The sequence below is a fragment of the Cherax quadricarinatus genome, chromosome 73 (genome assembly GCF_038502225.1).
Source record: "Cherax quadricarinatus isolate ZL_2023a chromosome 73, ASM3850222v1, whole genome shotgun sequence".
NCBI lineage: Eukaryota > Metazoa > Arthropoda > Malacostraca > Decapoda > Parastacidae > Cherax > Cherax quadricarinatus.
This window is the reverse complement of record NC_091364.1, coordinates 22,664,087-22,690,071: the sequence shown is the minus strand read 5'-3', so window position 1 is coordinate 22,690,071 and position 25,985 is coordinate 22,664,087. Positions and strand designations below refer to the sequence as shown.

The 25,985-nt window shown below is 39.9% G+C and overlaps 1 protein-coding gene across 3 annotated transcripts in view; it reads left to right on the top strand.

Moving 5' to 3' along the window:
- The window catches only part of LOC128701156 (uncharacterized), a 163,665-nt gene that overhangs the window by 19,359 nt on the left and 118,321 nt on the right, over positions 1-25,985 (top strand). For all 3 annotated transcript variants that reach the window (XR_011394061.1, XM_070100642.1, XM_070100641.1), the window contains exon 3: positions 16,212-16,365. Coding sequence is in view for 2 of the 3 variants with exons in the window: in XM_070100642.1 (XP_069956743.1) it covers positions 16,212-16,365 (154 nt within the window). In the remaining variant the exon portion in view is untranslated. The remainder of the gene's footprint in view (positions 1-16,211; positions 16,366-25,985) is intronic.

The following is a 25,985-nucleotide window of genomic DNA, read 5'->3' as shown; positions in this document are numbered from 1 at the left end:
AGGTCTTAGACAGGGATGTGTAATGTCACCATGGTTGTTTAATATAGATGGGGTTGTAAAAGAAATAAATGCTAGGGTGTTCGGGATAGGGGTGGGATTAAATTATGGGGAATTAAATACAAAATGGGAAGTGACACAGTTACTTTTTGCTGATGATACTGTGCTTATGGGAGATTCTAAAGAAAAATTTCAAAGGTTAGTGGACGAATTTGGGAGTGTGTGTAAAGGTAGAAAGTTGAAAGTGAACATAGAAAAGAGTAAGGTGATGAGAGTATCAAATGATTTAGATAAAGAAAAACTGGATATCAAATTGGGGAGGAGGAGTATGGAAGAAGTGAATGTTTTCAGATATTTGGGAGTTGACGTGTCAGCGGATGGATTTATGAAGGATGAGGTTAATCATAGAATTGATGAGGGAAAAAAGGTGAGTGGTGCATTGAGGTATATGTGGAGGCAAAAAATTATATCTATGGAGGCAAAGAAGGGAATGTATGAAACTATAGTAGTACCAACAGTCTTATTTGGATGTGAAGCTTGGTTTGTAAATGCTGCAGCGAGGAGGCGGTTGGGGGCAGTGGAGATGTCCTGACTAAGGGCAATGTGTGGTGTAAATATTATGCAGAAAATTTGGAGTGTGGAAATTAGGAGAAGGTGTGGACTTAATTAAAGTATTAGTCAGAGCTGAAGAGGGTTTGTTGAGGTAGTTTGGCCATTTAGAGAGAATGGATCAAAGTAGAATGACATGGAGAGCGTGTAAATCTGTAGGGGAAGGAAGGCGGGGTAGGGGATGTCCTCGAAAAGGTTGGAGGGAGGGGGTAAAGGGAGTGTTGTGGGCGAGGTGTTTGGACTTCCAGCAAGCATGCATGAGTATGTTAGGAGTGAATGGAGACAAGTGGTATTTGGGACCTGACGAGCTGTTGGAGTGTGAGCAGGGTAATATTTAGTGAAGGGATTCAGGGAAACCGGTTATTTTATATATCCGGACTTGAGTCCTGGAAATGGGAAGTACAATGCCTGCACTCTATAGGAGGGGTTTTGGGATATTGGCTGTTTGGAGGGGTATATCGTGTATTTTTATATGTATATACTTCTATGGAATAGTTTTAAAAATGCAGTATTAGAATGTGGAGCAGAAGTTTGTGGTTATAGGAGGGTGGGGGCAGGAGGAAAGAGGAGTGATTGGTGGAATGATGAAGTAAAGAGTGTGATAAAAGAGAAAAAGTTAGCTTACGAGAGGTTTTTACAAAGCAGAAGTGTTATAAGAAGAGCAGAGTATATGGAGAGTAAAAGAAAGGTGAAGAGAGTGGTGAGAGAGTGCAAAAGGAGAGCAGATGAACGAGTGGGAGAGGCACTGTCAAGAAATTTTAATGAAAATAAGAAAAAATTTTGGAGTGAGTTAAACAAGTTAAGAAAGCCTAGGGAAAGTATGGATTTGTCAGTTAAAAACAGAGTAGGGGAGTTAGTAGATGGGGAGAGGGTGGTATTAGGTAGATGGCGAGAATATTTTGAGGAACTTTTAAATGTTGAGGAAGAAAGGGAGGCGGTAATTTCATGCACTGGCCAGGGAGGTATACCATCTTTTAGGAGTGAAGAAGAGCAGAATGTAAGTGTGGTGGAGGTACGTGAGGCATTACGTAGAATGAAAGGGGGTAAAGCAGCTGGAACTGATGGGATCATGACAGAAATGTTAAAAGCAGGGGGGGGGATATAGTGTTGGAGTGGTTGGTACTTTTGTTTAATAAATGTATGAAAGAGGGGAAGGTACCTAGGGATTGGCAGAGAGCATGTATAGTCCCTTTATATAAAGGGAAGGGGACGAAAGAGATTGTAAAAATTATAGAGGAATAAGTTTTCTAAGTATACCAGGAAAAGTATACGGTAGGGTTATAATTGAAAGAATTAGAGGTAAGACAGAATGTAGGATTGCGGATGAGCAAGGAGGCTTCAGAGTGGGTAGGGGATGTGTAGATGAAGTGTTTTTATTGAAGCATATATGTGAACAGTATTTAGATAAAGGTAGGGAAGTTTTTATTGCATTTATGGATTTAGAAAAGGCATATGATAGAGTGGATAGAGGAGCAATGTGGCAGATGTTGCAAGTATATGGAATAGGTGGTAAGTTGCTAAATGCTGTAAAGAGCTTTTATGAGGATAGTGAGGCTCAGGTTAGGGTGTGTAGAAGAGAGGGAGAATACTTCCCGGTAAAAGTAGGTCTTAGACAGGGATGTGTAATATCACCATGGTTGTTTAATATATTTATAGATGGGGTTGTAAAAGAAGTAAATGCTAGGGTGTTCGGGAGAGGGGTGGGATTAAATTATGGGGAATCAAATTCAAAATGGGAATTGACACAGTTACTTTTTGCTGATGATACTGTGCTTATGGGAGATTCTAAAGAAAAATTGTAAAGGTTAGTGGATGAGTTTGAGAATGTGTGTAAATGTAGAAAGTTGAAAGTGAACATAGAAAAGAGTAAGGTTATGAGGGTATCAAATGATTTAGATAAAGAAAAATTGGATATCAAATTGGGGAGGAGGAGTATGGAAGAAGTGAATGTTTTCAGATACTTGGGAGTTGACGTGTTGGCGGATGGATTTATAAAGGATGAGGTTAATCTTAGAATTGATGAGGGAAAAAAGGTGAGTGGTGCGTTGAGGTATATGTGAAGTCAAAAAACATTATCTATGGAGGCAAAGAAGGGAATGTATGAAATTATAGTAGTACCAACACTCTTATATGAGTGTGAAGCTTGGGTGGTAAATGCAGCAGCGAGGAGACGGTTGGAGGCAGTGAAGATGTCCTGTCTAAGGGCAATGTGTGGTGTAAATATTATGCAAAAAATTCGGAGTGTGGAAATTAGGAGAAGGTGTGGAGTTAATAAAAGCATTAGTCAGAGGGCAGAAGAGGGGTTGTTGAGGTGGTTTGGTTATTTAGAGAGAATGGATCAAAGTAGAATGACACGGAAAGCATATAAATCTATAGGGGAAGGAAAGAGGGGTAGGGGTCGTCCTCGAAAGGGTTGGAAAGAGGGGGTAAAGGAGGTTTTGTGGGCGAGGAGCTTGGACTTCCAGCAAGCGTGCATGAGCGTGTTAGATAGGAGTGAATGGAGACGAATGATACTTGGGACCTGACGATCTGTTGGAGTGTGAGCAGGGTAATATTTAGTGAAGGGATTCAGGGAAACCGGTTATTTTCATATAGTTGGACTTGAGTCCTGGAAATGGGAAGTACAATGCCTGCACTTTAAAGGAGGGGTTTGTGATATTGGCAGTTTGGAGGGATATGTTGTGTATCTTTATACGTATATGCTTCTAAACTGTTGTATTCTGAGCACCTCTGCAAAAGCAGTGATAATGTGTGAGTGTGGTGAAAGTGTTGAATGATACACAAATATCCCACACATAAAAGAGAGAAGCTTACGACGACGTTTCGGTCCGACTTGGACCATTGACAAAGTCACAAGTTGGACCGAAACGTCGTCGTAAGCTTCTCTCTTTTATGTGCGGGTTATTTGTGTATCATTCCAGTCACGGTATTGTGCCTTTTTGTTATTTATTTGTGTTGAATGATGATGAAAGTATTTTCTTTTTGGGGATTTTCTTTCTTTTTGGGTCACCCTGCCTCGGTGGGAGACGGCCGACTTGTTGAAAAAAAAAAATAGTATCATCTATGTTTCTACAAGTACATACATGTACAAGGTATACAGACCATAGCTGACATTAATGACCTACTACTATATAGAAAGCCCCTTGTTATGCTGAGCATTTCCTGCATATTAGGTCAGTTTTGTTCCAGGATGTGACCCACACCAGTCCACTAACACCCAGGTACCCCATTTTATACTGTTTGGTGAACAGGGACAGCATGTGTCTTATGGAAGCATGTCGTAATGTTTCGAATAGTGACTCAGAAATTGTGCAGATGGTTGTAAATCCACAGCAGCAAGCCAGCAGAGGAGAAAGCAGTGATGAAAATGAAGAAGATGTAGCAGAAAGTCTCTATTGATAGGTTAATTAAGTGTATTCTAACCTAACCACTCTGTAATCTGGCAGACTCACTAATCCGGCACACTACGGGTCCCAATGATGCTGGATTAGTGATGGCCGACCTGTATTTCACTTTCTTTCCATTTTGAATAATTATTTACACAAAAATAGATTTCATCTACTTCTCGGCTAATAAAATATAACCAGGAAAGCTTGTTCATGGTTTACAGCATCCCAATAATTGACTCGGATCTATTGAAAATCCATAAAACAGACTAGGGGTTGTAGGGGGCCCTTACCCATCCTCTGGAATATTGACAAAAATAAAATATTTCTGCTACTTTGAGTTCAGTCTCAAGCTACTTTCAGTCCTGAATCCAATTAAGATCACTACTTTAATAATATGTCTTTCATTCTGTCAAATGATACTAAGAAACTGAAAATAAAACCATAAAAAAAATCAGAAAATACACCGCAAATTTCCTTTTTTAAACCATACAGACAGTCACAGTTTTGTTTTTCCCGTCATGCACTGCATGGGGGCAGGATTTTTTTTTATGTGGTTCACACTCACTGCATAGACCCATTCTTTCATCATCATCTTTCAACAAACCAACTGTATCCCACAGAGGCAGGGTGGCCCTAAAGGAAAAACAAAAGTTTCTCTTCATAATTTTAGTATACAGTGGACCCCCGGTTAACGAACTTTTTTCATTCCAGTAGTGTGTTCAGGTGCCAGTACTGACCGAATTTTTTCCCATAACGAATATTGTGAAGTAGATTAGTCCATTTCAGACCCCCAAACATACACGTATAAACGCACTTACATAAATACACTTACATAATTGGTCGCATTTGGAGGTGATCGTTAAGCGGGGGTCCACTGTATATGCAGGAGAAGGGGTTACCAGCCCCTTGCTCCCGGCATTTTAGTCGCCTCTTACGACACACATGGCTCATGGAGGAAGAATTCTGTTCCACTTTCCCATGGAGATAAGAGGAAATAAACAAGAACACGAACTAGTAAGAAAATCCAGAGGGGTGTGTATGTATATGCTTGTACATGCATGTGTAGTGTGATCTAAGTGTAAGTAGAAGTAGCAACTATACTATAAGTGAGTTTCTGAATGCCACTATGAGATGGCAGTCCACTCCCCTTGTGGTGGAGGGAATTCTCATGTTTTCCTTATGTTTTGTGAAGTTATTTTGTGAAATTTCTTGTTTCTAACCATGGGTCCTAAGAAAGCAAATGCAATGGACAGTGCTGAGAAGAAAAAGAGGATGATTTCCATGGAATTGAAGCAGGAAATCATAGATAAACTAACTATGTGGAGGGTTAAGAGCTTTGCCAGGAAGTACCAGCGTACCACTTTACAATGTGTAGAATACTAAAGCAGAAGGAGTCTGTGACAAAGTGTAGTATTAAGAGTGCAGCAATTAAGTGTAGCAATTAAATGTAGCATTAAGAATGTAGCATTTATAAGTCACACAGTCTGACTTTTTTGGGTTATCCTAGGTTCTCTACACATGTAATCTGGAGCAGGAATGGCCACAGTGGTGGCCCTAGCCACATACGTAATGACATATTTTATTCATTATAGTGTATATATCGTGTTTCTGTGTTATTAATATTGTTTATTATGTCATATTAGATGAACTGTGATAGATAAATAAACCATAGAGTTGATATTAGGGAAATTATTAAAGTATTTTGTGCCTGGAATTCCACTGGAACGAATTAATTCCATTTCAGTTAATTTAAATGAGGAAAATTGACTCTGCAAACAAACAAATCCAGATGTGAGCGTGGTCACGGAAGATAAGAGATAAGATCAGATTTTCTTCGGATTTTTAACCCCGGAGGGTTAGCCACCCAGGATAACCCAAGAAAATCAGTGCGTCAACGAGGCCTGTAACTTATTTCCATTAGGGTCCTCAATGTTGTCCCCCAGGATGCGACCCACACCAGTCAACTAACACCCAGGTACCTATTTGCCACTAAGTGAACAGGACAACAGGTGTAAGGAAATGGGGTCGAAATGTTTCCACCCACTGGGAATCAAACCCGGGCCCTCCGTGTGTGAAGCAAGAGCTTTAGCCACCAGGCCACTGTACTTATGTACACAAATACGTCTGGTTATGGTTGATACACATTCATACAAACACCTTACATTGTGTACAAGTTGTCTCCACAGTGGTCCAGTATAATAAATAAAGACCAACACTTCCATTCTCATGTAACATTATTTTTGGAAGGAATGATGCTCTGACAAATTATTATAATCATAATAAAAAAGAAGCACTAAACCCACAAGGGTCATGAATAGCTATAGAGTGAAGGCATACGAAAGGAATATTTTTCTACAGTTAAGTAACTGGTGTTTGACAAGAGAAAACATAATACTTCTGACACTCCTACAAACTGCTTGGTAAACAAGTCTCATATTTATGTCAATTTTTATACTGTGGGTGTATGTATCATGTTTATATGTTACAAAGTGTGTTTATTACATAATTTTGAAAAAAAATCATAGATGGTTTAATGGAAATGTCTATATTATGTAGTACTACATACGTACATGCTTTCTTTACATTATTATTATTGTTTTCCTTATGAAACTACGTAGTGATCTAATGCAATTTGCCTTACAAACACTCTGTTTTCTGTTATAATAAGAGCATGGGAAGGTATGTAGTCAGGAGCAGGAATGACCGCTGTGGTGGCCCTATAAACCCCAACAACAATGGCTGCTGTGCCACCACCACTAGCCACATACGTAATGACATAGTTTTTTATTCATTCTAGTGTATATATCATGTTTCTGTGTTATTAATATTATGTCGTATTAGATGAATTGTGATAGATAAATAAGCCGCAGAGTTGATATTAGCGAAATATTGAAGTACAGTGGACCCTCGAATTTAGTAGTGCCGTTTCTGTTTACAAAACTATTTTTATCTATAAAATGTATTTTTTTTAATATTTCCCATAGGAAATAGTGTAAATCCAGTTAAACCATTCCAGACACCCAAAAATATTAAAAAATACATTTTATAGATAAAAATAGTTTTGCATACAGAAACGGCACTACTAAATTCGAGGGTCCACTGTATTTTGTCGTGCCTGGAATTCTACCAGAATGAATTAATGCTATTTCAATTAATTTAAATGAGGAAAATTGACTCAACATACGAGCAAGGTCATGGAATGGATTAAACTCGTAAGCCGCGGTTACATTGTGTACGACATTTCATGTGTCCTAGAGATTATATGGCATCAAGAGTAGAGAGACTCTTAGTGATTTTAATGTGTACCTGCATGCCAGCACAGTGTGTAAGTTTATTTAGGTACAGGTACACATAAGTACAGTGGACCCCCGGCATACCATATTAATCCGTTCCCGAGAGCTCATCGTATGCCGAAATTATCGTAAGGCGAATTAATTTTCCCCATAAGAAATAATGGAAATCAAATTAATCCGTGCAAGACACCACAAAGTATGAAAAAAATTTTTTTTTTACCACATTAAATATTAATTTTAATACATACAAACTGACACTTACCTTTATTGAAGATCTGGTGATGATTGATGGGATGGGAGGAGGGGAGAGTGTGGAAGTTGTTAATGTTTAGAAGGGGAATCCCCTTCCATTAGGACTTTAGGTAGCACGTCCCTTTCCGGGGTTACTTCCCTTCTTTTAATGCCACTAGGACCAGCTGACCGTGGTGCAGCAACAGCTGACTTTGGTGCAGCAGCAGCTGACAGTGGTGCAGCAGCAGCTGACCGTGGTGCAGCAGCAGCTGACCGTGGTGCAACAGCAGCTCACCGTGGTTCAGCAACAGCTGACTGGTGCAGCAACAATTGACTTTGGTGCAGCAGCAGCTGACCATGGTTCAGCAGCAGCTGACTGTGGTGCAGCAACAGCTGACCGTGGTACGATAGTACGTATTTCCCACCCTTTTTACATATGATCGCTTAAGAGATGGTATCTCCTGCTATCTGTTTTTCGTTTATCCACACCAATAACAGTCTCTCAACATCTTCGAGTACTTGCACCTTTTGCAAGAACAGCTTCCTTGATTGCCGTTTTGTTGGCCACAATAGTAGCGATGGTTGATTGGGGTTTGGTATACAACCTGGCCAGCTCTGAGACACGCACTCCTCTTTTGTACTTAGCAATTATCTCTTTCTTCATTTCCATAGTAATTTTCACCTTTTTTTACTGCACAGTTGGCACTAGAAGCTTTCTTGGGGCCCATGGTGACTTATTTTGCAGGTACAATCACTAAAAACGCTGTGATAATATGAAATGTACCGATTGTATGCGTGGATGCGACCACACTGGCTGGCTTGTAAACACTGGCACGCACGAGGCAGCTGAGGACACACGTGGGAGGCGTCCCGGACAAATTGCATGTGGCGGGTTTTTTAACATGTGGCGAGGCAAAATTTTTGCGTTAAAATGTATCGTATGCCGGACTTAACGTATGCCGATGCCATCGTATGCCGGGGGTCCACTGTTCAGTGGACCCCTATGTTTCGTCAGCAGCGACTTTCGTGAAATCTGACTTGGCAAGTTTATTCGGCTAAATTTAGCTTCACGGTTTGTGATTGGACATGATTCAGTGACTGTCCAGCATGTGTCTGCCTGTCAGCGTGCACACAGAGCCAGTCTTCCGCACCATTCACACTCAGTGTGCCATTGTTTACCAGCGCGTGACCATCACCCCGTGTGTTCATACGTTTTATAATAATCCATTGTTTTTTGTGCTTGCAACAGCTAAATAAGTCACCATGAACCCAAGGAAAGCTAGTGCCAGCCCTTTGATAAAGAAAGTGAGGAACACGATCAAATTCGAGAAGGAAATCACTGAAAAATATGAGAGTGGAGTGCGTGTTACAGAACTTGCCAGGATGTATGGCAAACCTCATTCAACCAACACTTTGATCGTGGTGAAGGGAAAGGAAATAAAGTGTGTTGTTGTTGCAAAAAGGGTACATATGCTGACAAAAGAGATCGCAAACCCTCGAAGAAGTGGAAAGGTTATTGTTGGTGTGGATTACCCAAAAACAGTTAGCAAGAGATAGTATTAGGCAGTCAATAATATGTGAAAAGGCAAGGCAGTTGCATGACGATCTTGTAAAGAAAATCCCTGCAACAAGTGGTGATGCTTGATTTTAAGGCCAGCAAAGGTTGGTTTGAGAGATTTAAGAAGCATAGTGGCATACACAGTGTGGTAAGGCATGGTGAGGCTGCCAGTTCTGACAAAAAAGCGGCTGATAAGTTTGTATAGGAGTTTAAGGAGTACGTAGACACTGAAGAATTCAAACCCCAACAAGTATTCAGTTGTGACGAAACAGGCCTCTTTTGGAAGAAAATGCCAAAGAGGACCTACATCAAGCAGGAGGTAATGGCACTCCCAGGACACAAGCCTATAAAAGACAGGCTAACTCTCTTGTTTTGTAGTAATGCTAGTGGGGATTGCAAAGTGAAGCCTTTACTGGTGTATCACTGTGAAAATCCCAGAGTGTTCAAGAAAAACAGTGTTGCCAAGAGTAATTTGTGTGTGATGTGGAAGGCTAACAGTAAGGCATGGGTCACAAGAGAAATTTTCCTAGGCTGGTTTAATGAAGTGGTTGGCCCCAGTGTGAAGAAATACCTCCTGGAAAATAAATTGCCACTCAAGTGCCTCCTGGTAATGGACAATGCTTCTGCTCATCCTCCAGACTTGGAAGAGCAAATGGTGGAGGAGTTTAGTTTCATCACTGTGAAGTTTTTGCCTCCGAATGCCACTCCTCTCCTCCAGCCCATGGACAAGCAGGTCATTTCAAACTTCCAAAAACTGTACACCAAAGCAGTGTTTCAAAAGTGCTTTGAAGTGACCTCAGACACTGAATTGACCCTTAGAGAGTTCTGGAAATATCACTTCAATATTCTCACTTACATAAACCTTGTAGGTAAGGCTGGGGGGGGGGGGGTGACTTGCAGAACTTTGAATTCTGCTTGGAGAAAATTGTGGCCACAATGTGTAGAAGAGAGGGATTTTTAAAGGGCTTGGGACTGACCCTGAGGAGCCTATGCCAGTTGTGGAAAGTATTGTGTCACTGGGGAATTCCATGGGGTTGGATGTGAGTTTCGAGGATGTGGAAAAGTTGGTGGAGGACCACGATGAAGAGCTAACCACTGCAGAGCTGCAAGAGCTTCATCTGCAACAACAAGAGACCACAACTCAGGAAATCACTGCAGAGGAGGAGGAAGAGAGATGGAGGAAGGTGCCTTCTTCAAAGATTAAGGACATTTGTGCAAAGTGGACTGAAGTGCAATTATTTATGGATGAACTTCACCCTGACAAAGCTGTTGCAGGCCGTGATGGCAACATGTACAATGACAGTGTTGTGTCCCACTTCAGACAAATCTTAAAGAAATGCCAGAAACAGAGTTCTCGGGACAGATATTTTGTGCAACAGGGGTCTAGTGACTCTCAAGTTGTTCCCAGTGTCATTAAAAAACAAAGAAGGGAAGTAACCCCAGATAAGGACTTGGTACCTGAAGTCTTTATGGAAGGGGATCCCCCTTCCAGACAACAGTGTACACCTTCCTCCTATCCCCTCCTCCCGGCTTCCATCCACCCAGTGAAGGTAAGTGTAATGTTGTTATTATTTTATATAGTATGTATGTACAGTGGACCCCCGGTATTCGATATTAATACGTTCCTGAGAGCTCACCGTATGCCAAAATTATCGAAAGGTGAATTAATTTTCCCCATAAGAAATAATGGAAATCAAATTAATCCGTGCAAGACACCCAAAAGTATGAAAAAAAAAATTTTACCACATGAAATATTAAGTTTAATGCACACAAACTGAAGAAGACATGCACAGTTTGTAGTACTCTACTAACAATAGAATACATGACACTTACCTTTAACCCTTTCAGGGTCCGTCCCGTAGATCTACGGCTGGTCGGTGAGTGTCCAAACCGTAGATCTACGCCAAAATTCTAGCGCCGTCAAATTTAGCGCGAAAGCGCTCATAGGCCTACATATGAGAGAATGGGTCTGCGCCGTGGGTGTGCGCCGTAAACAAAAAATCTAGGCGCCTGCATAGCATTGTGGGAACACCGGCTCAGTCACCCTTGTTCACCATGTCTCGTCGCAAGTCAGCTCTCACTCCCCGGAAAATTGGGACTCTCCTCTTCCTGTCTGATAGTTCTGACACTGATGGAAATGAAGACGAATTCTACGGCTTTGATAAGTTAGTGACCGAAAATAATGACCAGGATATCGATAATAGTGCAGAAAACCCCGACGATCCTCGACCTTCTACCTCTGGTGTGGGCACTCGTGACTCACGGTCGGGTGTTCCTAAATGTAAGAGAAAACTAATATTTTCCCGTGGCCTGGCCTCTGACTTCAGTAATGACGATGATTCTGACGTGGATTGTGATTTTATTGCGCTCGACGATCATTCGAGTAGTGATAGTGAGGAAACATATTCACCAGTGAAGCGTCGGTATGTTTGCCGCCGCATGCGCTCGGGTAGTGTACCCTATGCTGTGCCCAGGGGACGGAGTTCATCCCGGAGTACATCCCGGAGTACATCCCGTGGCCCTACACCCGTTTTAGGTAGTGATAGTGAGGATGATGTGGCTACACTTGGCATGGATGGGCCACAGACATCAGTGGATGGTGTTAGTGGGGCTGGTGGTGGTAGTGGCACCGCCATGCATGACTCGCTGTGCCATGCGGGAACCCACGCTGCTGACTCGTCAGTTCAAGGACAAAGCGGAGCGTCACCCACCAGCCCGCCACAACCACCCGTACAACCAGCCTATGATGTCCAGTATCCACCAGCAAACCGTATCTGGGATTGGCAGCAAAATCCCAATTTTGTTCCCAGCCCTCACCACTTTGATGACTCACAAAGTGGAATTCTACCTACCTGTCCCCTTGGAACCACGGCCAATGAACTGGAATTCTTTGAATTATTCTTTGACCAGCCATTGATGGAAATTATTGTCAGGGAAAGTAATAAGTATTTTCAGTACACCATGGCAAATACGATCTTATCACCACAGTCAAGACTACACAGGTGGAAAGAGACGACTGTTGCAGAAATGTATTTGCTTTTTGCAACAATAATGCTTATGCCTCACGTCTATAAGCATAATATAAAAGCATACTGGTCCACAGATCGGCTAATTTGTACCCCATCCTTCAGTGAAATAATACCAGTGAACAGGTTTATCTTACTGTTACGTATGTTGCACTTCTCTGACAAAACCAGGCCTGACAGAAGTGACAGGTTATACAAGATTAGAAATGTTTTCATGTATCTCAAACAAAAGTTCAGGATATACTTTTATCCATTCAAGAATCTTGTAATTGACGAGTCTTTGATTTTGTTCAAAGGTAGACTGTCATTCAAGCAGTATATACCGAGCAAGAGGAACCGCTTTGGTATAAAATTGTTTGTACTCTGTGATTGTGACAGTGGCCTGGTGTTGGATATTGTTGTATACACGGGTAGTAAAACATTGAAAGATACCAAGATGTTATTGGGTATATCAGGTGACGTAGTGAGAAACATGATGGCACCTTATCTTGGTAAGGGCCATACATTATATACCGATAACTGGTACACAAGCCCATTACTCAGTGATTTCATGCGAGTGAACAAGACAGATGTGTGTGGCACAGTGCGTTCTAATCGTAAACATATGCCCAGGCTCAACGCAGGTGTTCGTGGTGATGACGTGCAGGTGTTTACTGCCAATGACATCATGGCATTATGGTGGCATGACAAACGAGATGTCACATTGTTGACAACCATTCACCGTAATGAAATGCAAGACAGTGGCAAAGTTGATCGAGTGACTAATGAACGTATTCGAAAACCAGTGACAGTGATTGATTATACACAAAACATGCGCTTGGTTGACAAGTGTGACATGCAGATTGGTTTTGTTGACTGTGTTCGTAAGAGTTACAAGTGGTACATGAAACTTTTCTTCCATCTCATGGACATTTCAATGCTGAATGCATATAATATGTACCAAATAAAGACTGGTAACAGACCACCGTATGGTGAATTTTGTTTGTCTGTTGTCAGACAACTCATAATGAAGTACCAGGTAACAACACCTGCAATACAACATGGTCCTCGAATTCATCACAATATACCCAAGCGTTTGAGAAGAGAAGGTGATCATTTCATAATACAGCTTCCTTCAACTCAAAAGAAATTTGCTCAGAAGAGATGCATTGTCTGTGCACAAACAAAACGACGGCAACAAAGACGCAAAGACACTCGGTTTATGTGTGAGGAATGTAAGGTGCCTCTGTGCATGGTGCCTTGTTTCAAGGAGTTCCACAAGCTCCAGCAGTTCTAAAACCATGTCCAGTGATTGTAAATATGTAAATATATGATAGAACATTAGTATTATACAATATTTGTGCATGTTTATTGTAATAAACAACAGTGGTAAACAATAATATGATAATAACTTTAGTGCGGTTATTGTGTTCAATACAGTGAGTTTATATATATACATTATATACAGTATTGGTCTCTCAGGCCCCAAATGTTAGTAGGAATAGAAAAAAATTGGAAAAGAAAAGAAAAAACAACTAAAACAACAAAATAATATAATACGCGTATGTGGAATTCGTCGATGTTGCCGCCACCACATCATTTTCTACAAACTTCTTGGCACTGTATCTCGGTAAGTACTGATCAGATTCTAATTTTTTTTGTTTTATTACCTTCACAAAAATATGCTCTTTAATTCTGTAAGAAAAAATAATTTTTTTTTTTTTCAAAATTTCTTGGACACTGGTGCGTGACTTCAGATTTTGGCCTTGGACCCTGAAAGGGTTAATGAAGATCTGGTGATGATTGATGGGATGGGAGGTGTTGAGAAATGGCATTACCAGTTAAGTTTAAAGACTTATACTTAACTTAAAAGGACAACTCATCGCCTGCACAGCCGCCCCTGCAGACGAGGTCTAGAAGCTGTCGAAGCCATCTTCAACGGGCTGTGAAGAGTTACAATTTGTAAGATTATAAATTGCCCCTAGGGGGTGTTATGTCAGCATATTTCATTCAATGATGGTCGACGACTTACTTGTGTGGACTCAATGGTCCGCATATCACTGGGGTTTATGATAAGTGACTAACTCACGACTTTATACTCAACTGCGCAGTCAATAGTAGTACATCACGAGTTAGAACACTTACCTGGGTATATGTATCTGACCCGTAATTACGCCCGGATATCCGTTGAGTTGATTGAAGAATAGTGTTCTTTGAAGAATGTCGCACTACACTCTGTTGGATCGCAACACTCGTTGTTACACTGTTCATCAATAATTGTTCACACAATATCACTAAGAAGTTGATCACACTTCTCTGTAAGTGTTTATCGTGTTTTGTGAGACACTTTGTCCACACTAACGCACAGATCAGTGTTCTTTGTTGGTTATCCTGGCGTCAGTGTCACTCTCAGTAGAGTCAAAAGTAATCTGAAGACGCCACAGTGCCCCATGCCGCCACTGCCCCTTGCACAAAAAAAATGCTGACTTAGTACTTTTTGCTTCCTTGCCACTTCCTCGATGAAGCAAAGCAGAATGTTTGTTTCTTGCTGTCTTAAGCATAGACAACAATGTCCACTATCTTTACTATGGTAATAAAGTGGGAGCAGGATTTTCCTTAATTGTCCTGCTAAAGTAAGAGATGTACTGTCTCTTATAAAAATACACTTTGCAACACTGGACTGCAAGGAGCAGAGGTCATTTGACCACGCATACTCGTACGGCATCTGTGATCAATTACTCACTGTAGCAGTAAACAAGACGCTCGCCCCTTCTGAGAGGGCTTGGCCCCTCAGGGCTGAAAGGGGCTGAAGGGAGCTGATACCCCCCTCCTGGAGAAAATTTCTCCACAGGAGGAGGGGAGAGTGTCGAACTTATTGTTTAGAAGGGGAATCCCCTTCCGTTAGGACTTGAGGTAGCAAGTCCTTTTCCGGTGTTACTTCCCTTCTTCTTTTAATGCCACTAGGACCAGCTTGAGAGTCACTGGACTTCTGTCACACAACAAATCTGTCCATTGTAATAGTCACCAGCACGGCTTACAGTAGCTGTGTTAGGGTGATTTTCATCCATAAAGGTTTGCAGTTCAACCCACTTGGCACACATTTCCTTAATTTTTGAAGTAGGCACAATGGATTCCACAACTGGCATAGGCTTCTCAGGGTTAGCCCCAAACCCTTCAAAATCTTTCTTAATTTCCATACTAATTCTCACCCTTTTTACCACAGGGTTGGCACTAGAAGCTTTCTTGGGGCCCATGGTAACTTATTTTGCAGAAACAAGCACCAAAAACACTGTGATAATATGGAATGTACCGAATGTATCCTTAGATGCGAGCACACTGGCCAGCTTGTAAACACTGGCACGCACGGAGCAGTTCAGGCCACACGTGGACACGTCTTGGACGAATTGCGTGTGGTGGGTTTTTTAAAGAGTGGCGAGGCAAAATTTTTGCATTAAAATGTATCGAATACCGGATTTAACGGATACCAATGCCATTGAAAACCGGGGGTCCACTGTACTTGATTTAATTTGAAAAAAAAAAAATTTCTTTTTTAATATTTTTGGGTATCTGGACCGGATTAATTTTATTTCCATTATTTCTTATGGGGAAAATGTTTTCGCCATTCAGCAGTTTCATCATTTGGCAGACTCTGTGGAATGGATTAAATACGAAACTCAGGGGTCCACTGTATAATTATCAGAGTACATGTAAAATATACAATAACTTTAAAATGCTTGAAATTTTGAAAAATTTCCAGACATAATAGAGAGATGTGCTCACAGGGAATGTAAACAAACCAGGTGGGGTACGCTGTATTTGAAAGACCACTCACTTGTCATAATTTGAAATTGCTGTATTAGTGGAACACCATAAAACTGGGCCCTACTGTATATGCATTTAAAAGTGAAAACATGTGTGAAACATGTGGAACCTAACCCACTGTATAAGTAGGGCCTTCCTGTACTCTTAATTTAACCTGGGGCACCTCACTTATTTTTCTCTTGTTTGTGAGATAATTTCATCATGGATCTTAATTATCTGTATTGTATAGCTAAATGGATTACCCAAGAGCTATAATTTTTGTGGTTAATGCTGTGAATAGATTATTATGGCAAAGCTATATTTTCAGTTTCAAAGATTTCCAAGAAGGAACAGACAGCTCAGAAGATATTGGATCATGCGAGGAGAGTGAAGGAGAGGCTGACAACGCTGACCAAACTCAACAAAAGAACAAAATACATAAAAAGATTAATAAGGAAAACCAACTAGAAGAAATCCTCTCGGTAAGAATGATGTGAGATAATTCAGACTAATGAAATGTTTGTTGTTTAACCTTATTATTCAATGTTATGGCCCGATGTAATTTAGGATGTAGGAACTACTTTGTAAGTCTGTTGAAGCTTCACTTCCTTGCTAAGCTACTCAAAGCTGGTCATTATTTATTTAAAATAGAAAGATGAAAATCCTAGACTTGCACTTCAGCATGTCTGGCTTGGCACACACTACTAGCATAGGGAAATCAACACCAATAGTAATTGTTACAACTTAAAAAAAACACCAAGGTTAGGTTACTTTTTTGCACATATGTATACACAGTAGGACCCTGACTTACCAGGTTCCGAGTTAAGAGGTTGTGCACTTAAGCCCTGGAGTCTACCTGGTGTATACCTGGAGGATGTTTTGGTTTTCAACTCTCCCCATGTCCCTTTCCATGACTAGGCCTTGTGGTGGGTCAGGGCCTGATCATCTAAGCTGTTACTGCTGGCTACACATTAACTGATGTACAAGCCACAGCCTGGCTGGTCAGGTGTTGACTTTAGGTGCCTGTCCAGCACCTTCTTGAAGACAGCCAGGGGTCTATTTGTAATCCCCCTTATGTATGCTATGAGGCAGTTGAACAGTCTTGGCCTCTGACACTTAACCGACACATATTGTGTTATCTCTTAGCATACTCGTGGCACCCCTGCATTTCACTGGGGAAGATGCTGCACCACCTGCTGAGTCTTTTGCTTTCATAGGGAGTGATTTCTGTGTGCAGATTTGGGACTCTAGGATTTTCCAGGTGTAAATTGTAATGTATTTTTCATACCTGCATTCCAAGGAGTACAGGTCAAGGGACTTCAAACATTTTTCCAGTAATTAACCCTTTGACTGTTTCAGTCATATATATACATCTTATGAGCCACCATGTTTGACGTATATATACTCAAATTCTAGCGGCTTCAAATCAAGCAGGAGAAAGCTGGTAGGCCCACATGTGAGAGAATGGGTCTGTGTGCACCATATAAAAAAATCCTACAGCACGCAGTGCATAATGAGAAAAAAAAACTCCGACTGTTTTATTTAATTAAAATGCCGACTTTGTAGTCTACTTTCGTATAGTATTTATGGTTGTATTCTAATTTTCTTGGTCTCATTTGATAGAATGGAAAATATATTATAGAAATAGTGGTGATTTTGATTGGTTTTACTATGAAAAGGACCTTGAAATGGAGCTCAAAGTAGGGGAAATGTTTGATTTTTTGCCGATGTTCAAAAGTAAACAAATGATGTCATTTTCCAATAAATGTCCAAGTAGCCATTCTGATATGCCGTTATGAATGGGTTGACAGTATTTATACAATTATTACAATATTGCAGTAGACTGCATAACAGTAAATCTTCTATTTTTTGTTTGAATAAAAATTCAAAATAGAAAGCAAGAGTAATATCAGAGGGGCCTGGAGACATGACTGATGAACAAAGAAAATGTTATTTTAGAGCCAGGAATGTCTGCATTGTTCATTCTGGACCCTATATTGAAACTGTTATATTTTTTATTTTTTGTGAAATTGGCCAAATTGCAAATTTCTGACCACTCAGTCGATAGAAAAAATGGAGTTCTAAAGAAATAGCTATGAGTTTGGTCGACTGGAACAATGGAATTAGCCGAAAATAGGGCTCAAAGTGGGCAAAATCGCCGATTCGTAAATATCGCCGAGGTCGCTAACTTTGTGAGAACGTAATTCCATCATTTTTCCATCAAATTTCATTCTTTTGGTCTCATTACAATCGGGAAAAGATTCTCTTATCATTTCACAAGAAAAAATAAGTTTTTTTTCGGAATTTTGCGACATCAGGAGACACCTCAGGATTTGGGGTTGTGACAGTCAAGGGGTTAAGGTGCTTTATTGTACTTACAAGGGCAGCAAAATTTCTCTGTATATTCTCCAGGTCTGCAATTTTGCCTGCCTTGAAAGAGGCCATTAGTGTACGGCAATATTCCAGCCTACAGAGAACAAGTGATTTAACCCTTTGACTGTCAAGACCCCAAATCCTGGAGTCTCTCTCTGTCGCAAAATATTCGAAAAACAAATTCTTTTGAAATGATAGAGCATTTTTCCTGATGGTAATGACACCAAAAGTACGAAATTTGATGGAAAACTTAAGGAATTATGCTTTCGTGAAGTTAGCGATCTCGGCAATATATATTGGACCCCCCGGTTAACCCTTTCAGGGTCCAAGGCCCAAATCTGGAGTCACGCACCAGTGTCCAAGAATTTAAAAAAAAAAATTTGTTATTTTTTCTTATGAAATTGTAGAGAATCTTTTTGTGAAGGTAATAAAACAAAAAGTACGAAATTTGGTGGAAAATTGACGAAATTATGCTCGCGAATTTTGATGTGTCAGCGATATTTACGAATCGGCGATTTTGCCGACTTTGACTCCCATTTTAGGCCAATTACATTATACCAGTCAACCAAATTCTTAGCTATTTCACTAGTATTACTTCTATTCTATTGATTGAGCACAAGAAATCGCCAAGTCAACTGTTTCAACTACAAAATAAAGTGATCGGAAATTGTTAATTTGGCCAATTTAACACAAAGTTCAAAATATTCCAATTTCAAAATAGGGTCCAGAATGAACAATGTAGGCATTCCTGGCACTAAACTAACATTTCCTCTGTTCATTAGTTATGTTTTGAGGCTTTACAAATAAATTCCATTTTGATTTTTTATTCACATAATGAATTTTTATTCACACCAAAAAATAGAAGATTTACTGTTATGCAATACTGTAATAATTGTATAAATATCATTATCATATTTGTGAATGTATATTAGACCCACCAGCTGATGTGTATTAGACGTGTGAGGTCGTTTGTTTACTCTTGAATATCGGCAAAAATTTAACATTTCTGCTACTTTGAGCTCAGTTTCAAGCCATTTCCAGTGCTAAAACCAATCAAAATCATTTCTATTTCTGTAATATGTCTTCCATTCTATCAAATGAGACCAAGAAATCGCAAATACAACTATAAAAAACATACGAAAAAACACTGCAAAGTTGCTGTTTTAATCGAAAAATCATGATTTCATTTTTTTTCTCTCATTATACACAGTGTGCTGCAGGATCTGTTTTATGTGGTGCACACATACCACATAGATGTATTCTCTCATATCTAGGCCCAAATGTACCACTCACAGTTTATCAGAGTGAGCTGAGCTCATGGCGTAGATCTATGGTTTGGACCCTGAACGTAAAGCCGTAGATCTACGGGACGGACCCTGAAAGGGTTAATGACATTAATCTGTCCCAGAGAGTGTGTCTTATACCGAATCTTTCTTAATCTGAATTAATTTTCCCCAAAAAAAATAATGGAAATCCAATTAATCCATTCCAGACACCTAAAAGTATTAAACATAATAATTTTTTTACATGAAATATACATTTCCCTACACAGAAAACAATGAGACATGCAGAATAAATAATTAAAAAGATAAATAATAAAATGACACTTACCTTTATTGAAGACGTATTGATGAGTGATGAGACAGGAGGAGGGAAGAGGATGGAGGAGTTTACAATTGTTTGGAAGGGGAATCCCCTTCCATAAGGACTTCAGGTACCAAGTCCTTTTCTGGAGTTACATCCCTTCTTTGTTTTTTAATGCCACTAGCACCAGCTTGAGAGTCACTGGACCTCTGTCGCACCAAAAGTCTGTCCAGAGAGCTCTGTTTCTGGCACCTCTTTAAGATTTCCCTAAAATGGGACACAACATTGTCATTGTAGATGTTGCCAGCACGGCATGCAACAGCTGTGTCAAGGTGATGTTCATCCATAAATGTTTGCACTTTGGTCCACTTTGCACAAATGTCCTTAATCTTTGAAGAAGGCATCTTCTTCAATCTCTCTTCCTCCTCCTTTCAAGGAAATTCCTGAGCTGTGGTCTGTTGGTATTGCACCTCAAACTCTTGCAGCTCTGCAGTGGTAAGCTCTTCATCGTCGTCCTCCACCACCTCTTCCACATCCTCCAAACTCACATCCAACCCCATGGAATTCCCCAATGCCACAGTAGATTCCACAACTGGCATAGGCTCCTCAGGGTCAGTCCCAAACCCTTCAAAATCCCTCTGTTGTACACATTGTGTGCACAATTTTCTCCAAGCAGAGTCCAAAGTCCTGCAAGTCACTCCCTCCCAAGCCTTACCTATAAGGATTAGGCAACTGAAGATACTGAAGTGACCTTTCCAGAACTCTCTTAGGGTCAATTCAGTGTCTGAGGTCACTTCAAAACACTTTTGAAACACTGCTTTGGTGTACAGTTTCTTGAAATTTGAAATGACTTGCTGGTCCATGGACTGGAGGAGAGGAATGGTATTAGGGGGCAAAAATTTCACTTTGATGAAGCTAAACTCTGGCACCATTCGCTCTTCCAAGTCTGGAGGATGAGCAGGTGCATTGTCCATTACCAGGAGGCACTCGAGTTCCAATTTATTTTTCAGGAGGTATTTTCTCACACTGGGGCCAAACACGTCATGGAACCAGTCAAGGAAAATTTCCCTTGTGACCCATGCCTTACTGTTTGCTCTCCACATCACACAATTTAGGCTTGACAACACTGTTTTTCTTGAACACTCTGGGAATTTCAGAGTAATACATGAGTAAAGGCTTTACTTTGCAATCACCACTAGCATTACTGCAAAACATGAGAGTTAGCCTGTTTTTCATAGGCTTGTGTCCTGAGAGTGCCTTTTCCTCCTGAGTAAGGCAGGTCCTGTTTGGCATTTTCTTCCAAAAGAGGCCTGTTTCGTCATAATTTAACACTTGTTGGGGTTTGAATTTTTCAGCTTCTATGTACCCCTTGAAGTCCTGAATATATTTTTCAGCTGCTTTTTTTGTCAGAACTGGCAGCCTCACCACGCCTTATCACACTATGTATGCCACTACGATCTTTAAATCTCTCAAACTAACCTTTGCTGGCCTAAGAAAAGCTTTTGACACAGTAGACCACAACATCCTACTCCACATACTTGACCATTACGGTATAAGAGGCCATGCGCTTGCTTATTTCAAATCTTACCTTACTAATAGGTATCAGTATGTTACCATTAAAGACACAGCATCAACAACACGGCCACTTGATACTGGAGTTCCGCAGGGAAGTGTCCTTAGTCCCCTGCTCTTCCTCATATACATCAATGATCTTCCAAACGTATCCCAACACCTGAAACCCATTCTCTTTGCTGACGACATGACTTATGTCATCTCTCACCCTAATCTTGCCACCCTCAACACCATTGTTAACGAGGAGCTGATCAAAATATCGACTTGGATGACAGCCAATAAACTTACGCTTAACACTGACAAAACCTACTATATTATGTTTGGTAGCAGAGCAGGAGATGCACAAATTAACATTAAGATCGACAACACTCTAATTACCAGACATAATGAGGGCAAATTCCTAGGCCTATACCTTGACAACAACCTGAATTTCAGCACCCATATCCAACACATAACCAAAAAAGTATCCAAAACAGTTGGGATCCTCTCCAAGATACGATACTACGTGCCGCAAAATGCCCTTCTCACACTATACCACTCACTTATTTATCCATACCTCACCTATGCTATTTGTGCTTGGGGATCAACTGCAGCAACACACCTAAAGCCAATAATAACCCAACAAAAAGCTGCAGTAAGAATAATCACTATATCCCATCCCTGGCAACACCCCCCCCCCCCACTCTTCATAGATCTAAACTTACTCCCTGTTCAGTACATCCACACTTACTACTGTGCAATCTACATCTATAGGACCTTAAACTCCAATATCAACCTTGACCTAAAACGCTTTCTTGATAGTTGTGACAGAACCCACAGGCATAACACCAAACACAAACATCTCTACGACATTCCCCATGTCCGACTAAACCTTTACAAAAATTCAATGTATGTCAAAGGCCCTAAAATCTGGAACACCCTTCCTGAGAACTCTAGAACTGCAGACACATTCATCACCTTCAAAACTACCATTAGAAAACATCTTATCTCCCTGATAAACCCCATCAACTAACTACACGAATACCACCTGGTGGTTCACACTTACACTCACTCACCCATTTGACCATAAACAGAAATATTAATCTCAATCTTAAAATAATGAATCCTATGATACTCCAATACTGAAACTATGTACTGTGCCAAAACAAAAGCATTCACATTGCTAAACTCACAAACTAGTATTTAGTCACTTAGCCATAATACCAACTTACCTCATAATTTGTAATATTTTAAAATAAAGAATTAAACTAAGTCTGCCCGAAATGCCTAGCCATGCTAGGCGTTCTAGTGGTACACTCTGTAATCATTATTTAACTATATGTAAACCACACAACAACCAAATTCTGTAAATTCAACATTGTAATCTTTATAGAGAATAAACTTTGAATTTGAATTTGAATTAAATTCACCAATATGAGAACTAGTTCCAGGCATTTTCTTAATGAGATCATCATGCAGCTGCCTTGCCTTTTCACATATAATTGACTGCAAAACACTATCTCCTGGTAATTGTTTCTCATTGATCCACAACAGCAACAATCTCTCCACATCTTCAAGCATTTGTGATCTCTGTTTTGTAAGCATATTTGCACCTTTCACAACAACAGCTTCCTTGATTGCCTTTTACTTGGCCAAGACAGTAGCGATGGTTGTATGGGGTTTATTATACAACCTGGCCAGCTCGGAGACACACTCCACTTTTGTATTTTGCGATGATCTCTTTCTTGAATTCTATAGAGTTTCTCACCCTCTTTACCAAAGGGCACTAGAAGCTTTCTTTGGGCCCATGGTGGCTTATTTAGCAGTTACAAGCACTAAAAAAATGGAATACAAAATGTATTGCATGTATGCCTGGAATCGTCCTCACTGGCTTGTAAACAATGGCACACTGGCTGTACTTGGAGTGGGCGGGCCGCTCATGGCATGAGGACATATTCGGGACGAATGAGTTCTGTGTCAATAATGATCCAGCATTTTGACGCAAAAACGTTACTTAATCCGATGACGTAATCCGTGGGTCCACTGTATACGCATTGGCGATTTCACCCACTTTGAGCCCTATTTTCGTCCAATTCCATTGTTCCAGTCGACCAAACTCATAGCTATTTCTTTAGAACTACATTTGTTCTATTGATTGAGTACAAGAAACTGTCCATTTACCTCTTTAAACTACCAAATAAAGTGGTCAGAAATTAGCAATTTGGCCAATTTCAAGCAAATTAAAAAAGATGCCAATTTCAAAATAGGATCCAGAATAACCAATGCAGACATTCCTGGCACTAAAATAACATTTTCTTTGTTCATTAGTCATGTCTCCAGGCCCCTCTGATATTACTATTGTTTTCTATTTTGAATTTTTATTCACACAAAAAATAGAAGATTTACTGTTAAGCAGACTGTACTGCATTATTGTAATGATTGTAAAAATAATGTCAACCCATTCGTAACTGCGTAATAGAATGGCTAGTTGGGTACTTTTTGGACGGTGACGTCATTTGTTTACTGTTGAATATCTTCAAAAATCGAACATTTCCGCTACTTTGAGCTCAGTTTCAAGGTTCTTTTCATCGTGAAACCAATTAAAATCATCTCCATTTCTGTAATATGTCTTCCATTCTATCAAATGAGACCAAGAATGTGAGAATACAGCCATAAATACTGTACGAAAATACACCTCAAAATCGGCGTTTTAATCCAAAAACACGACAGTTTTTTTTTCTCATTATGCACTGCATGCTGCAGGATTTTTCTTATACTGCACACACTGACCACACAGTCCCATTCTCTCACATGTGGGCCTACCAGCTTTCTCCTGCTTGATTTGAAGCCGCTAGAATTTTGGCTTATTAATACGTCAAAACACTGGCTCGTAAGACGTATTTATACTACATCAACAGACAAAGGATTTAAAGAGAATTATCATTGGCATCCCTGGTTTTGAAGGTTCTCATTATCTGTCCTATCATTTTCCTAGCAGATCTGGTAGATACATTGTTGTGATTTTTAAAAGTGAGATTCTCTGACATTATCGCTTCTAGGTCCTTCACATTAGTTTTTTGCTCTATTATGGGGTTAGAATTTGCTTGATTCTCCAATCTAATTTTTATTTCCTTAGGTTTTCCTTAGTGTAATAATTGAAATTTGTCTTCAATGAACTTATTATTGTTTTATAAGGCCCATTTAAGGATTTGGTTAATATCTGCTTGTGTTTGCAGTGTCTTCAATGGATGACACTGTCATGCAAATTTAGGTATGGTTAGCAAAGGAAGAGACAGTGCTGTGGCTTACATCTCTATCTGTCTCCTTTATGAGGATAAGGAACAGGATGGGAGCGAGTACTGTGCCTTGTGGAAAAGAGCTTTTCACTGTATCCACCTCTGACTTTACTCTTATTTTCTATTACTCTTTTTTTTTATTTGTTAGGATGTTATAGATCCATCTAACAACTTTAACTGTTATTCCTTTGTCATGCATTTGGTGTGCTATTACAACATGATCACACTTGTGGAAAGCTTTCACAAAGTCTGTGTATACTACATCTGCTTTTTGATTGTTCTCCAGAGCAGGTGAATAGTATTTATTTGTAGAAAGTCGGGTGTGGGAGGTATGGTAGCCTGCCTGCCCACCCCACCTACGACAGTGCCCTAGAGCAACAAAATGCATATACAGTACACTCATGACTTACCTTAAAATATTTGTAGCCTTAATGTAGGGTGAGAGGTGAGTACATGATATAAAAATTAATAAATGAGAGAGAGAGAACAGAGATGCAGAGTATGTAAACAAACAGACAAGTGGGTCTGCTTTTGATTGACACACATTCATTCCCATGTCTATGAATCTTATACCATTAAACAAACACCTTACATTGTGTACAAGTTGTATCCACATTGGTAAAGTAGAATAAATAAAGAGCAACACTCCCATTCTCATGTAACACACCATTTTTAGAATGAATTCAAATTCAAATTCAAAGTTTATTCTCTATAAAGATTACAATGTTGAATTTACAGAATTTGGTTGTTGTGTGGTTTACATGTAGTTAAATAATGATTACAGAGTGTACCACTAGAATGCCTAGCATGGCTAGGCATTTCGGGCAGACTTAGTTTAATTCTTTATTTTAAAATATTACAAATTATGAGGTAAGTTGGTATTATGGCTAAGTGACTAAATACTAGTTTGTGAGTTTAGCAATGTGAATACTTTTGTTTTGGCACAGTACATAGTTTCAGTATTGAAGTATCATAGGATTCATTATTTTAAGATTGAGATTAATATTTCTGTTTATGGTCAAATGGGTGAGTGAGTGTAAGTGTGAGCCACCAGGTGGTATTCGTGTAGTTAGTTGATGGGGTTTATCAGGGAGATAAGATGTTTTCTAATGGTAGTTTTGAAGGTGATGAATGTGTCTGCAGTTCTAAAGTTCTCAGGTAGGGTGTTCCAGATTTTAGGGCCTTTGACATACATTGAATTTTTGTAAAGGTTTAGTCGGACATGGGGAATGTCGTAGAGATGTTTGTGTCTGGTGTTATGCCTGTGGGTTCTGTCACAACTATCAAGAAAGCATTTT